Source organism: Taurulus bubalis, assembly GCF_910589615.1.
Source record: "Taurulus bubalis genome assembly, chromosome: 10".
Lineage (NCBI taxonomy): Eukaryota > Metazoa > Chordata > Actinopteri > Perciformes > Cottidae > Taurulus > Taurulus bubalis.
In genome coordinates, this window is record NC_136598.1 from 4,742,099 (window position 1) to 4,759,190 (window position 17,092).

Genomic DNA, 17,092 nt, shown 5'->3' on the forward strand with positions numbered 1-17,092 from the left:
TCTTAAATCTGCAAGAATCCTAACATTACACATTTCCAGAGTCACTCTCGCTTGGCTTCCTCCCAATCCTGAATTATAACCCAGTGCAGCTTTAGCTTTGGCAGCCCTTCACACACTCTCTCACACACCAGTCTCCAAAGGATGTCTCGCCTGTGCTGATAACAGGTAAACACATCGAACTGAGGGGCAAACAACTAAAGAGAGTTACATTCTCCGAAAACACTATTTGCACATGCTACTGCTGCAAACAAGGATTAGAGCACAGATTTTTGTCACGCCTTAGGAAGGACTTCAACAATGTCAGTTAATAACTGCAGCGCTCCTGACCTTATCTCATTATAAATCAGTCGGCCGAACGGACAGGAAGAATGTGTGAATGTGTGTTTTTAAAATACAGTTTTACTTGGTGTGAGCTCTGAAAATGACTGGAGGTCTAAATCACTGGTGAGTTGGTGAATCTTTGTAGCATTCATTCCTATGGGATGCATGGTAGAGATGGGGAAGACAAATGCAGGCATGTAGAGTTGGTTGTGTGGAGGTTAAAAATATTATGCATTGACGACGTAACACTACATCCATAAAATCTGGGTTACCTTGATTAATAAACTCTGAGTGGTGCCAGCCTTCTATGTTTCTATGATTATTCAGCAATTCTTTATTATTCAGCTCCACGTCAAAGAAAACCTAATTTTATGGATCCCAATGTTTTCATTGTAATTCTTTTGAAACTTGTTAACCATTTTGTTAGAAGATGTATAAAGCTCATGAGGGGTGTCTGATGCCCAAATGGTTGTATACCATGTAACCTCAACATCTGTGCCCAGGGACCTCCTTTCCCTCTCTGTCTCTCCATCCCCGCACAATTCTGCTCTGTATGTCTATGACTGTAAGATAAAGGCAGAGAGTAGAATCGCGGCGAGAGGTTGGTGAGCAATCCTTCCTCTTTAGATCTGTCTCTTTCACATTATCCCCCCGCTCCACTTACTCCCCCACACAAGGTGGACTTTATCATCTATCTCTGTTCCTCACATTCCTATTCTTTACCCACCTAATTCAGACCCACCAGACCATTGTCTTTCTCCCTCTTCCTCGTTATCCCCAATTCCACTCATCTCCTGCCATCTCCATTTCTGTCCGCCAGCCTCAGGCCTCGACTATTCTTCTATCTCTCTGCTGTTTGTTTTCTTCTTCCCTCTCCAAATTGCTTACCACAGCTTCACTTTCCACTTGTTTTCCTAACTCATTCGCTCCCTCCATTCCTTTCCTTTCCTTTCTTCTCCTCTCTCTGTCTGTCTCTCCTGACAATCGTGTGCAGGCCTTGGTGAGAGTGGCCCCACCAAGGCCACATTAACATAATCCCACTCCACACAAGAGCCTGCAAGATGCACTTGGCACTGCCAGCGCACATACTGGCAAGTAGTGGACCTGGCACTACTCCTTTGTGTGTGTGTGTGTGTGTGTGTGTGTGTTTGAAAGATAGCCTAGGGGAGTCAAGATGAACACACTTGAGAGTTCCAACACATTGCTTCAAAGGCGCAACAGCAGCCTGCGTGGTACAGTGCAAGCACACGTTTATATGCATGTACAGCTGACACACTGTCAGTCATGTTACTCAACAGGACAGCTGCTCCAAGCTAAGACGGAAATCAGAAGCAGCAGGTCCGTTGAGCATTGTGAACCATTTGCTGCCCTCATGAGGTGAGGGCTGAGAATATTTCAGTCTCAGTTTCAACAGCGAGACCTCTGCTCGAGGGTTGTGCTGACGTAAAGCAGTGGTTCTCAAATGGGGGTACGTGAAGGCACTCCAGGAGGTATGTGAGATTTAAAAAATATATATATTTAAAATGAGCATCCATTTAAAACATCCTTTAAAAATAGTTATTTATTAAATATTCAATAACATATAAGTGTAACTTCATAAACTGAATTGTATATATTCTATATTAAATCCGACACTGTGTTGCTGCTCTGTGTATTACATATTTTTTTCAACATGAACGCAGAGAATATGCTCTTGCAATGATTAAAAATGAACATTTCAGACACTACCTGGTAAACTCATCAGCCCTCTGTTTATCTCCCCAAAGGGAAACAAGTTTATATTGATATAAAACAGAAAAGCAGCAACTCCTCACATTGAAGAAGCACATTTTTTGCATTTCTTCTTAAAAAAATGACTGAAATTATAATCAAAATAGTTAACTTTCTGGCAATCAACAAATTGAGTGTGTCAACTAAACTTATCCGCCCTGAATTACACCCTAACAGACTTAGTAACTGGAACGGACTGCAGGCATAGTTAGGATGCATTGCCAGGAGTGAAACAACATTCTCATAACAAGAGAGGAAAAACGCACCATTACATATTACATTACAATTCATTTAGCTGACGCTTTTATCCAAAGCGACTTACAATAAGTGCATTCAACCATGAGTACAAACTCAGAACAACAAGAATCAAGAAAGTACAATTTCTTCAAGCACCTCTAATCAAATGCCATCGTTGGTCTCCAGCAGGATTTGCATGCAGGATATCATCTCTGCATCCAACACGGCCTGACAACACAACTACTTGTGTAGACGTCATTTGTTACACAGCATGTTTGCGTTGCCTGAGTGTGTGTGGGCTGTGTGTGGTAAAACAATCACGGAAGCCCTAAAACATTTAAAAAGGTGTGGAATTTTCCACTGAGGGGTGGAGGTGAGAAATGAGTATTACCTAGAGGCTCAGGCCTCTCCTTACTTTTCTAAACAGTTCTTGTAGCCTCCATACCAAAAGCTCAACTTCTGCCTTATCAACTTGTCTCTTTAAATGTGATGTGCTTTCATGGATCTCAAAACATGTTTTCATGTTTGCTTGTTGCTACTCTTTAAGGTTAGTTTGGGTTGAATGAAAGGCCAACCTTGCCAGAAACAAACAACCTTTCTGCTCCTTTGATTGGCTCCCTCACACAATGGGTATGAATACTATTATTGTAATCCTTTGTGTGCCTTACTGGGTAATTTTCACAGTTTCCTATAAAATCCTACAAAGGCAACATTGAGTTTCCACATAATGATGACATGTAAAATTGCTGTATCCATTGCATTATTAACATTTTAGGATGTATGTGGGAGGGGGAACAGAGAGAGTGACAGCTTTTCCGCCTCCCTCATTTCCTGGCCTTGAGCTCGAGAGCCGTCACCACCCAAATTAGATTGGGGGGAAACACAATTGGGATAATCTGTGTTTTTCCTAAAATTCAGCAAGCAATTTCCTCTACTGAAAAGCCCTCATTGACAAAGACATTTTTTTCTCCACTCTGCGCTCTACAACCATTCATCCTAAACCTAGAGGGCAATTAAGACCTGGCAATGGAGGACACACTGCTTGTTTTGAGCCCTCAAATCTTCCCCTCAAATCTTTATTAGAGGGGGCAAATTCATTTAATTATCTGTGCTAACAAAGAGCATATTCCCCTAAATTGTTAGCTCTTGTGGCCAGACATTATGTAGTGGTTAAGATTTTAAGATGGATATACATGTGGATATGTCTGCATGCCCGAAGCTCTCTCTCCTATGCCAAAAGGACAGGTCCTTCGAAATGTGTCTTCATTTATTAATATGTCTTTTTAATTGTCTTGCTCATGTAGGGCTCTACCTTCTTTTGCACAATGGTGGCTTTTCACTGGCCAATACGTCGCTCCTTGGTTGAAGACAAGTAGACAAGAACCCACTGTTCTCTCTCTCACACACACACACACACACACACACACACACACACACACACACACACACACACACACACACACACACACACACACGTTCTTATCAGATTAGACTAAAACTGTACCTATTTTACATATTTCTGAAAACAGTGTCTGAATTCTATTTAAACATATAGTTGGGAAATACACATCATTGTTTTGTTTCCTTGAGTAAGACAGGGGCACTTTACCACTCTCATATATGTTAAATATGTAGCTACATATAGCAGCAGATGAGCCTAGCTTAGCAGAAAGACTGCAAACAGAGGGGGATGTTCAACTCAAAGTCTACATCTTGTGCTATGTCAGACCTGCATTCTATCCAAGATAAGTGACCTGACCTATGACCCCTCATGTAGTTCAGCTTCAGGTCAGTGCAAGGCTGCTCCTGTCACTCAGAGTCAAAGAGTAGAGTTCAGCAAGTGGGAGAAGGCTGTACATGTGTGTGTGTGGGGTAAAACAGTTGGGGGAGGGTTATGGTGGGATAAAACAATGGGGGGTAGAATGACAAAGGGAGGAGAGATGGAGAGCATGAAGAGGGTTCAGACAGGACAATGGATCTCTGAATGACATTTGAGCTTTCTCTCTGCAAGACCACACGGTGGATTTGTGGGAAAAGATTCAGTGTAGGAATCTGTTTTTTCTCCCAAAGACTGAAGCAGATTTAAGGATAAAAGCCTGGTTACTCACACCATTATGTCATCTTTGCCCCAAATATCTAAGCAGTTAAATGCCCAAACCTCAAGCATTACGTCAGCCTCGCATAGCTACACACAACACACAAAGCCCTTTTAACGAATATTGAGAAATGCGCTTATTCCCTTGCCGAGAATTAGATGACAAGATCGACACCACTCTTATATCTTCAGTTTGCCTTAGCTTAGCATTAAGACTGGGGTACACAGCTAGTTTGTCTCTGCCTAAAAGAGACAACATTTGCCAATGAACATTGGACAAACCAGCTACACTGTATTAATGGGTGAGCTTTAGAGCTGCTGGTAGACACATTTTGTTAACTCCGGGTCAAGCTAGCTGTTTCCGTCTGCTTTGAGTCTTTTTTGCTAAGCTATGCTAAACTGCTGCTGGCTGTGGCTTCATATTGAAGGGACAGACATAAGAGTGGCATCAATCTTTTCACAACTCTCAAAGAGAAAAGGAATGAATGTAGTTTCCAAAATGTCGAACAAAAGCAGCAGACAGATGTACTTGACACATGTACTGTATGACCTAAAATACTCCACCTCTATTGACCACACATATTTTTCCAGCAGCCCTCAGCATGCATTAGTTCAAATGATTTGACTTATAAGCATTGAATAAGACTCAACATGGTCCTTTACCTCTTTGTAGTCATCATTGAGGTAGAGGCTGGACGCTTGCCTGATGACATCATCCACTCCTCTACATTCATCCATGTTATGTACCCTCCGTGTCTTCCTGTCTTTTCCTCTCTACTCCCCAGTCACTAGGTTAGTCCAGAGCGACTCCAGTCAGAACACATCTTATTCCCAGACAACTACCAGTGCCATGGTCTGACACACACACACACACACACACACACACACACACACACACACACACACACACACACACACACACACACACACACACAAATACAATAAATCTACTCCTCTACTGGTGGGTTCTCTTCATCTTTCTCTTACATGCTGTGACACTATTTCTCTTTCACTTCCCTACACTTTCTGATTACTCCAGTCCCTCCTCAGCCTCTCCCACCGGACTGTGAAAGCACAATGGTCAGAGGCAAGGCCCCTTTAGACCCTCCCTACCTTCCACCCTCTAGTCAGGGCGGCCTCTCAGAGCCAGAGCCAGCAAAGGAGAGGGAGAAACTCACACTGGTGTATTTTCTCCGGTTTTCACGCGCTGACGTGAGGACAGCAGCTGCTCACAACCAGCTTGAAAAGAGACACCTCATCCGTGGAATGGCCACAGTATGTGTGTGTGTGTGTGTGTGTGTGTGTGTGTGTGTGTGTGTTTATGGCAAGGTACTTGTTAAGTGTTCCTGTGTGTGTGTGTGTGTGTGTTTAGATGAATCCTGGTGTGTCTGGAGTCTCTCCTGGACACTATCTCTCTCTGTCTATATTTTTACATCTAGAATGACTTACACTTCTGCGTAAGTTTGTAAAAGAGAGATTCACTTAAAATGTAGATTAGCCTTCATATTTTAAGGCCAAACGAAATGTGAAAGTGTGTGTTTATGTAACAGAGGAGGGAGTGTGTTCCCTCCCTGCTAAGGTAAAAATAGTGCCCTGTCTGGACTCCAATGCCAGCAGCCCCACAGCCTCGGCCAGCTAAATAAACCCTGACAGAGCACAATGGACCATTAGTCTGGCACACAAACACATTCACACACAAAGTCACTCTCTCAGATACACAGAGATTTCTTGTGCTTTGTGTCAGGGACTCACATTTTCAATCTGAGCTCTCCACGGTGTGTAATGATCTCATCTTAGAGAGAGGTTATCGACCCGTGACTCATATATTTGTCATAGCCACCCAGACAGGAAATGTTGTCCACATAAGGCTGCAGAATCACACTGCGGGGAAACATGACTTCACACACACCATCAGCTGGTTACACACAAACATGGGAAAACCATTACATGTTCATGTGGAAATTAACTCATAATTCATAAACAGGGGATCACATTTCTACTCTGTAATGACTACATGGTGTGCACATCAGTGTATGTGATTGATTAACCATTTGTATTATATTTAGGCAATTCATATGAAACCAGTTTGTGGTAAGATAAGTTAGGAATATATATATATATATATATATATATATATATATATATATATATATATATATATATATATATATATATATATATTCCTAAGAGTAAAATGCATTGTAGTGGCTATAGAGTGGTACTAAAATTAGAGTATTATACTAGCACCAGTGTTAAGAAATTCAAAGGATCAGTTAAAGGCTATATTTAGTCAATGACTACACACCCACCCACATACATACACACAGCTTGCTGATGGGCTGGAATAAAAATGTCAAGTTATCGGAAATATAACTTTGTCTTTCTTTCTTTGACACATCCATCCTCCACTTGCAGAACGAGTCAGAGGATGAACCATACAGCAAAGTCAGAGATCTAACGGGATATCAGATAAGAAATAAAATAGCCATTCAAGGACAACAGGGTATACAAGGGGTGGGAATCACCAGAGGTCCCACGATTCGATTTTATCACGATACTTGGGTCCCGATTCGATACGATCACGATACTATCATGATTCTGCGATATATTGAATATTGCGATTTTATTCCCTTTTTTTCACCGCAAATTGTCCCCAAAGGAAAACTTTGTCAACATGTTGTATCTAAGAAGATACCGTTTTCAGTCTGTTCATCTCACTTCAATCAGTTTTATTGCAGCGAAATGTGACTGTCAAGTAGACAAACTGACCAACACTTTCATAAATATTGCACCTGACAAACTGAACTGCTTGTGTTACAGTCTGCATAGTCGCGTCATTCCAGCTGGACGCGCCAGAGAGGGGGCGGGGCTTATCTCTGTGGTTTATCGCCGTGCAAAGAGTTTCCATTTCTGCCTCAACCATGAAAATAACTACTATTTCTGCTTTGTGGAAATCCCAAAGATGTCGGAGCATCAAACGCCGCCGTGTCTGGGTTCATACTATTACTTTACACGCGGACGGCGCATTTCTCATTTCTTTCTCCGATGCCTCCCATAATTGATTACATAAGAAAAAGATTGATACTTGGCTTCCATGTATCGATACAATATGGCCACGCAAACTATCACGATACTATGCTGTATCGATTTCCCCCCCCACTCCTAGGGTATACAAGAGAGATGAGCGGTGAATGACGAGAGGGAAGAGAACCTCAACTGATTCTGATGAACACGAGTCACATTAATCTGTTCAAGAATAATCTGAGATTAAGACAGTTGGGGGAATAATGCATTTGCGCGATAACATCAAAAAAGCATTTGAAGACAAACACACATTGCTCCCTGGTTGGAGACAAGAACACACACACACTCTATAAGGATTATGGGTAGAGTAACAGGAATTGTCTGGCAATCTCCTGCATCCAGATACACACATAGGAATACATACACATACATATACACCTACACATACACATACCACAGACATGCCAATAAAACCAGTGTTAGTTGTGAGCAAGGGCGGCCTGTGTGCAGAGGAAGGGTGGGTCAGAGTCTGCCCCGCTGATTGTCATTACTGAGGCTGACTTCATAGTGGAGGTGAAGTCATTGCTGATTCAAATGGGATAGGAGGCGGAGAGTGACCTGAGCCCCCAATGCATGCTTAACCAGAGATGGGAATCTACAAACACACGTACATTCAACCACAGTTCAAGGGCAAAGGCTGGGGAGAGTGCTGGCTGCGTGTTTGAGATAAACATACACAGGTTAATTATTCCTCTGATGCTTGACTGTTGGGTCAGCTGAGAGAGCGAGAGACACACAGACAGAGAGAGAGAGAGAGACAGCTAGAGAGAGACACACATAATGGCTTATTGTTCCAAGTGAACAGAGGGTGACTGTGGGAGAGAGGGTTCCTGGCACCTCCTGTAAGCCTCGGATCCAAGGCCAGTGGCGCTGTGTGTGCGCGCATGTTTTTGATACGCGTGCACCGAAACCCGTGATGAACTCGCTCTTTTTTTTTATCGGCAACACTCCATCTTTGTTGATGGGTTTCTTTCTCCTTACTGGCTACGTCTGTGATAATGTCATATCATAACAGCAGATTACATGCATCGACAATTGCGCAAGGAATGTGCAACAGACTCTGATCTTATTTTGGAAAAAGGAGGAAAATAACTGGGGCTGCTACCATAGCAACGTGGTGAGGTGAGAATCTCTCCATGGCGATGCTCTGTGTTCCAAACAAATTGGGCTGCGAAAAGGAGCACGGGGGCTGCCCATCGGGAAGTTGGCTAACTCACACAGAGGCCGGTGTTTGAGGGGGCTGAAGTTTTGGAAAATTTAATAGAATAGTAGGACAAAGTGTAGTCTTGTTTTGCATTAAACAACGGGCTTATTGCACAGCAAAGGTGTGATGCTGGGCATCCATACATCGCTGTGCGGTGACATGAAGTTAAAATCACATTACACACACAGTGAAACGACTTAAAAATGTCAATGAATACTCACTTCTAAACTACTCTTGTGCCTTTTTTTTTCATCTGGCTCTGTTTTGATAAGTCAATCCTGATTAATTACTGTATGAATAGTCCAAAAGCTTTGTAAATGTGCATATTTGTTTTATACACAAATGAGATGAGAGGATTTATATCAATCTTATGTCTGAGCATTAACTTCAGAGCCGGATATGGGACCTGTTTAGATAGCTTAGCATAATGACTAGAGACATGGAAACAGCTAGTGTGGCTCTCTACAAACTGAAAAAAATACCATCACATTTTGTTTGTTTAATTTGTACATAAACAAAAACTGACAATTTGTGGTTTTAGGGGAGTTACGTGCTATAACTACTTCCTGGCAAACTAGACTAATTCATCATGTACAGTAATTATATAATGAGGGTTTATTATCTGCCTTATTGATCATTCTCGCATGACCCATCAGTGGTATCTACTGTACTGCTAGTTCTCATTCATAATGCATGAGGCCACACCTCATATACTGTTACAGAAACACCAGCGCTCCCCTTCACCCCTCTCCAACCGAGCATGAAAGACTGCATGCGCTTGAAGTCAATATGCACAGCATAAATACACGTAGATGTGTGACAGGATTCAACGTTCAATCAGAGTTCCTAAGGCCTCGGCCAGCCGACAGTATTCCTACGAACCGAGATGACACGCTGTGGCCAAGCCGATAAATCTCACCATCAGCCTTCGACCTGCTGGTACTGCTGCTGCCAGCAATACGGCACCGCGAGATTTATAGATTTACATGAAAATCTGAGGACAGGATGCCGTATTGAGACCTCGGGTTCTAGTAAACACCCTTTACTTTTACGTGCTTTTAGCGCACTTGATCCCTTAATAAAAGGAGGAGCAGCATCAGGATGTAGGGGATGGCTACAGCAGGTGATTTGTTATTCTTGATGAGCATTTGTTTGCTCTTTTGTACCTTGGTTTAAATCAATAGATGGGTTTGGTAAAGTATGGGTCAAATGGTCGCTTTATTGGTTCTCTCAGGGTCAGCTTGTGACTTAATTGGCTAATGGTTTCTGACATTACGATATAGCTCGCCACAGATATGGTGGGCAAACAGGGAAAGACAGACTTTTCTCTCCGCTTTGCCTTCAGCCAAAGACAAAAAGATGAGGACCACATCTAAATGAAAGCAAAAGAAAACCACAATGCTGATAACCAAAACAGAGATCGCCCAAAGACATGGACAGTCCCAGGACACAAACAGAAACACAGGGACCTCCGGCCCACCGGCCTCGTGCTCCACTTAAACGGTTTACTTCTTGTCCATTTGATCCCTTCATTAAACCCTCACTTGTTCCATCTCCTCTACAATTCCTCTGTTCCCATCGTACTTTCCTTTTTTACATCCCTCTGTGTGTGTGTGTGTGTGTTTCATGTGTGTGAGGGGCGCTGTCTGCCTGCCGGTTGCCAGGTTACCAGTCTAATTGAGGGGCCTCTGGAGAGCCGCTGTTATCAGAGCCTAAGCCCTCTGTTCCGCTTACCCCTCTCATTCTTTCTTTTTTTCCGCTCCATCTCTCTTTTCTAGTGCATCCCTTGCATTGAAGCCACCTCAGCCTCCTCTTTCTATCCCGTTGTACTCAATAAACACTTTTCTCAACATCCCCCCTTACATGTTCCTTCCTTATATCAAACTGATGTCAATTATTTTTCCATCCTCCCTATCACGTATGATCTCAGCTGCCTCAGAAAGCCGTACGCCGTTCTCATTTATCTCTTTCTACCCACCGTTCCCTTCGTTTAGCGCAGCCTGTGTTGTCAATACGTCTTTTACTGTTTCATCCCTGCCTTTCATCAGCTGTCTCCACTGGCCCTTCGGCGTCACGTTTCTCTGGTTATCTGCTGCTCCTTCCTGCATCTTGCCATTATTCTGTCACGGCGTCTAGCTTTTATCTAACACCAAACCTGGCAGGAATTCCTTATCCTGTTACACAACTGATCCCTCACCCACACAAGAACACTTCTACTCTGCTGACATGCAAACACAAATAGCCGATGAAGAACTTGGACCAAGATTAATACAAATATTTTGTGAGATGATTTGATTCTTTTTGAGGTTTTCTCAGAGACTAAATCCTAAACCTGAGACCAAAGGGTAGTTTAATAATTCCCAACCCTAATATTAAGCATTAAGAGGACGCACACGGAGCTGACAAGATATCAGCTTTTACAAATATTGATAGAAGGACATTGAAAGAGGTGAACACCACTTGTTGGCACACACCTCAAAGACTACAGGGAAAACTGAAGCGCATACTAGACAAATCACCCTTAATCCTAACTCTTTTTAAACCCAGAGGAGATGTTTGAGGATAGAAATGTGTAATTTTCATGTGACTAAAACCAGCACCCACAAGGCCCATCATCTCAATGACCCTCATCTTGCCTTCTCATCACTTCCTCTGCAGCTTTTCGTGCATCACTCCCTGCTTTGACCCCCCCCTCCCCGGCACATTCAGCTCCTGTCTTTTGCCTTTCATCTACCTCTCTGCTTGTTCCTACTCTCCATCTCCACTGCATTGCAGACTTTCTTTCCAAAGCAGCAGAGCTGGTTAGAGAAAAGCAGATGCACAGCTGTGCAGCACTTGCTTTTCACGACTGCTTCATTCCTCGTTCGATAAAGTGGAACACTGCTGTCACGTGTCCCACAAGAATCACACAGAATCATAAACATGCACGCACACATTAACACAACTCTCCAGGCAACCATTCACATTTAAATTCTCTGTCTCACAATTGCACACACACAGAGTTGTGTCACGACACTATACACTTGCATACCTCATGCCTCCTTGACAGGGATTGATGAGGCTCGATGAAGAAGAGGTGCAGGGGAGGTAGGACATTATTCCCTTGAGTCAAGTGATCCCTTAGCAACCAGCCAGCCATCAGATTCACAACACAATCACGTAACCACAAAAAACTGAGAAATACTTCTCCTCAATGACACACAAGTTCTACACATGTGGAACAATGTAGTAGTGTTACCGTGACATTCAAGGATTTACGATAAACGGAACCGAGGAGATAAAACATGATATTCAGGCAATCAGCGGCGCTAATAACAACAAAATCAACGTCAGCTTGTGTCAAATTAATATGAAGTTTCATGTCTGAGAACTACCTGGTAAGAACAGTTTTCCTGGTGGACCATCCTTCACAGCATCCTAGAGCGGAGTTAGCTGAGCTGGGGGAACAGCAGTGGGACTGAGATAAGATTCCCAGCCCTGCAGTGGTATTCCAAAAGGAGAGGATCCTACCAAGTCCTGGATCCAAACTAAAGAGATCAATTCTCCTGCTTGCCTGTCTTTCAGTTCAGTCTTCACCCTCTGCTTTCTGTCTACGTCTTCTGATCGTTTGCTCTTCTGTCTTCATGAGAGGGGGACAGGGTCTGATCGCTGCTTCCCCAAAGCTAAAAGAGCGAGGGAATGAGAGACTGGAGGAGGGGAGTGAGAGCGGGAGAGAAAAAGAGGGAGGGAGGGGAGCAGGGAAAAGCAGAGTGCACTCCCAGGCGCCTTTCTCTGTCTGCTTCGGACTGAAAAGGGGGAGGAGCTGTTGGGCTGAGTGTATGCAGAGTCGGCCAGTAGAGGGGACGGTGGAAAAGAGAGGGAGGGTAAGGTTGGTGTGGGTCAGGGTCGGAATGTCATTCTGCTATTTCATATGGAGTAATGCCAGACAGAGAGAGAGAGAGAGAGAGAGAGAGAGAGAGAGAGAGAGAGAGAGAGAGAGAGAGAGAGAGTTCTTCCCTAACTTGTAGCTTCATCTCTATACCTGTGCTGCATAATTGGTCAACAACGATAGGATGCTGCAATACTTAAGATCCAACCTGAACAGGGAAGGTGATCAAAATGTCGGAAAATGTCAAGTACCAAAATATGCTATTTAAAACCAACATTTATTCATTTTTAACAGTTTTATTGAGGGAAAGATGTGTATCCCTCACTGATTTGTTTGTCATTTTAGCCTCAAAGTGCAAAAGTACAGATTGTGGTCTTTGCATGGTTTGTACATTTTCCCCTGATTCTCCGTCTGTCTCTTTGTTGGATTATAAACTTAAACAGCAGATGGCCGGTTTATAATCCAGGCCAACGTGCTCAAATAATCTCTCCCTTCTCAATCTCTCCATCCATTTCTCTATCCTGACCTCTTCGCATTACTGTTATAAACCAATCTCTTTTTTATCGTTTTTTTTTCCGTTTTGATCTCACTGTGATGTAAACAGCTTTGTGAGTTTTTTGCATTGTCTGTAGATTATTTTGCAATTAACTGATTAATCAATTAGTTAAGTACATTTTATTTACATTTTCCTCAGAGGGGTTTACAACATATTACACAATGCTGCAATAACTAAAAGTCTTTAAAATGTCAGCAAAAATCAGCAAACAGCCAGAAACTAAATTACATAAAATTTACAATAAAATAAAAAACACTAAGTAGGAATCACAATTATTTGGGACATTTTTACGCTATACGTAGACATTTAATCATATATTTATTAAAAAAACAGTTTTAAATGGCTATTCTCTGACTTACTGGTTCATCAACTAATCATTTCAGACGAATCCTTTCCACCGTCTCAGCTTGTTTTGTTCAAGCCAGAACTGTACAGCAGGGGAACAGCTATGCACAAGAATTTGGGGAGTGTGATGCAATTAAATCATACATCTGTTTCAGCTTTCATGTTTTATTTGGCAAGTTAGAAAGCTACACACACACACACACCTCCTGTTCTCTCATCCCTCCTTTCTGGCCAGATCTCTCTATCTGGTATTGATCTTTGGCGGGTGACGCTGCTTTTCCCGATAGGAGCAATCTTAAGTGTAATGACCTGGAAGTGGATCGATGAGCTCCCCGCTCGGATCTCTCTGCTGCACTTCACTGGCTCTGGTTTGGCCTTCTGCTCGGTGCCCATCTGGCCCTTCCTGTCACACTCACCTTGGATATAATCATCTGTGCAAGACCGGCGATACATATGTTTTTCTTACAGTGAAAGCTACCAACCGGGCCTCGTAAAAGCACTCGTAAGCTTATGCTGAATTTACAGGCGTAGAGTAAGTAGGTGAAAAACAGAGAACCCAAGCGATAAATAGCAAAGAGATTAAAAAGTGGTGGTGAAAGGAGTCAAGCATATAGCACGTCAAGGGATCCTGACTCCTTTCTCCTATTAAATTCCTGTGTTGCTGTGTTTCTGCTGCGTGTGCTAGGTTGTGTGTTTTCCACCACATTAGCTATCAGAACGTGATGCATTTATTTGGTAAAACAAGGGTTGTTGCTGTTAATGGCTTTGGTGTCTGCCCACTAGGGACCAACAAGTGCTCGAAGAAAATCCCGATCTCAAGAAGTTTAATAAGTGGTGACTTGTAGAGAATCTTTGCCGATCCCTCGAGCAGTAATGTAAAAGGAGTTTCTTAAATTTGGTTTCAAGTATATACCTGAACAGAGTAACTGAAGGCCCTCCCCCCACATCAGTCCTTTTCTGAAACTGACAATCTTTCAGATCTTGACAATTTCAGACGCATTAAAGCCTGACGCTTCTCCCTTTTGAATATTAATGCTACTGATTTGTCTTTTCCGCGCACATGCACACACACACAAACAACTTTGATGTCTAACATTCGTGAGTCATGCTTTGATACAAGAAACCACAGCAACCCCCTCTCTCTCTCTTCTATCACCATGGTAGCAGTCCCTCTTTTGCTCCTCCCCCCCCGATGACCTTCACACGGTCGTCAAGGTTACAATGGTCACAGCACAGGTGGAGACCGAGACAGCACCTCTTTGTCCACACCAGAAGAGACAACTACACCTGACACCACCCATGCTGTATCGTGTGGAGCTCCTGATTTTCAAATGATGTGAACCAGCTTCAATAGCACTAAACATACTGTGGTGATGTACGTGGTCCAGACAGTAGATTCAGAACTAAGATTATTAAGTTACAGTTAGACCTCCCACACACACTGGCCACAATAGATAAATAATATGTTGGTCTGTGCAAAGTCTGTCTGCTAAAATGCAGTTCTATGCTGACTCTAATGCCAAACTTTGAGAGTAGTATGTAATTTATTCCTGCACGGAGCTGGAGAATTGCTGCTATGTGTGTCACTCCCGCTGTGAGGGTGTGTTGTAGTGTACATTGAGCACTGGAGCGGCTCGTCTCATCCTCGTTTTCCTCCTCTCATCCCACACATCAAAACAACACTCATGCGGGGCTCTGTGTGTTTAACTCTGCCGAGGGCATATTTATAGATGCAAACAGGAATGATGAATACCTAATCATAAATCACTGATACCAGAGAACAACATGGTGGTTCACTCTACTGGACCCTACTGGATACAGAGAGAGATGGAAATGGTACTGTGGGGGAGGACAGGGTTGGGTCAGATTACTTTGAAACATAGTCACTTACTGAACACAAATTACAAGGCAATTTATTTGTAATTAGTAACGTAATCCATTGGATTAAAACAATTCAAATCAAATTTTTGGATTACTTTAAAATCAAAAATGCTGCATACAAAAAGAATGAATGCAAAAATTGGAGTCCCATAAATACTAAAATAAAATGCATTTAACATATTCAGTATTTACAGTTAAAGTTACCCTTAAAAACACTGGTACTGACAAACTATTGGAGTTATGTGTGTGTGCTGCAACATGTGGGATGCTGTTTCTTTTGTGTACGATTTTGTCGCTGCTGTTTTTTGTTATCAGAGGCCACATGGAGGACTTTGATCACATAACACAAGAGTAGCACTAATCACAATGTTCTTCTTCCTTTTTCAATGTAAAGAAGGAATACAAAATAAAGGAATACAAAATAAAAATGCCGCACATGAGAGGAGTAACTTACTTTGAGATACAAAAGAACAAATTCATTAGGATTGGTCAAATTAGACGAGTCTTAGAAAAACATACTGCCATAAAATATCAAGTAACAATAACAATATAACTATAAACTGATTGCACATTTCTTCAAATGTAACCAGAGCTGATTCGATTTTTTGCAATCTAATTACATAATCCTGATTATATGTATTACATGTGCAGCTCATGGAAAAAGCCCCAACAGGATCCTCCCTTCGTCTGACAAACAGCTTGCTCTCTTTCTAGCATCCTTGCCATCTACCCCGTCCTCCTTTCTCTCTGTGGCCTTTTGGTGTGACTACATTTGCTTTATTTTCAGCACATTTCTCAATCTTCCCCTTCCTTCCCTTTCTCTTCCTGCCCCCCTCTCCGTCTCAGCAGAAGGAAGGGGAGCACATATGCTTTTAGCGAGCTGACATTTTGTGCCTGTGTGAAAACAATGCATAGCCAAGCAGTTGGCTCAGTGCGAGGGCCGGGTTCTGCCGGTAATGAGCTCGCTCTGACAGGGAGGAACTGATGTGGAAGGCCAGGGAGTGCATACATGTGTGTGTTTGTGTGTGTGTGTGTGTGTGTGCGTGTGCTCAGTCTGATGTTCAGCCACCAGAGGTTGTTCTAATGAGGCCTTCCTGTCTGCAGTTGGTGGTGGGAGGACTGCATTAATATTTGCTTCACATTTATAAATGCGTCACAACAAATTTGTATACCAACTGACAACCGAGTAAATGACTAACTGGCCACCAATTACAAATGCGCAATGATAAAGTCTATTACGAAAGAGAAGTAGTGAGTCACAGTGAATATAAAGCAGCTTAGACGCAGCTTCTTGCTGTCGAGACTTCAGGAACTGACTTTAGTCCGGAGCTGAAACAAGTAATCCTTTATTCTACAGTTTAAATGACGAGCCCATTAATCAACAATTCATATTGTTTTCAATAAAAAAAAGATTTGCTGCTTGTCTTGGTTCTCATTATAATATTAATACATACATAATACTCAACTTTTGGTTGGACAAAAGAAAAACTTTATAAAATTAGATTGTAAAATGAAATAATTATATATTTAGGCATTCTTGCCTTTACTTGACAGGGGACGAGTGTAGAAATGGCAGAGAGGAAAGAGGGGTCCCATGGCTAAAATCCATCCCGAGATGGACCGGTTATATGACATGCGCTGTAACCTCTCCAATCCACATGGCAGTTCATTTAATATTTTGGACTGTTGGTTGGACTAAACAAGCATCATGAAGACGTCACCTGAGGCTTG

At 42.5% G+C, this 17,092-nt stretch overlaps 1 protein-coding gene across 2 annotated transcripts in view; it reads right to left on the minus strand.

Annotated features, from left to right (window-relative positions):
• Positions 1–17,092, minus strand: part of schip1 (schwannomin interacting protein 1) — a gene marked incomplete at its 5' end in the record, with an annotated part of 202,039 nt that overhangs the window by 13,196 nt on the left and 171,751 nt on the right. The window contains one exon of one of the 2 annotated variants that reach the window (XM_079224759.1): positions 5,087–5,208. The exons of the other annotated variant lie outside the window; for it this stretch is intronic. Coding sequence (XP_079080885.1) covers positions 5,087–5,161 — 75 coding nt within the window. Of the gene's footprint in view, positions 1–5,086; positions 5,209–17,092 lie in introns of those variants that run through there. 2 annotated transcript variants of the gene reach the window in all.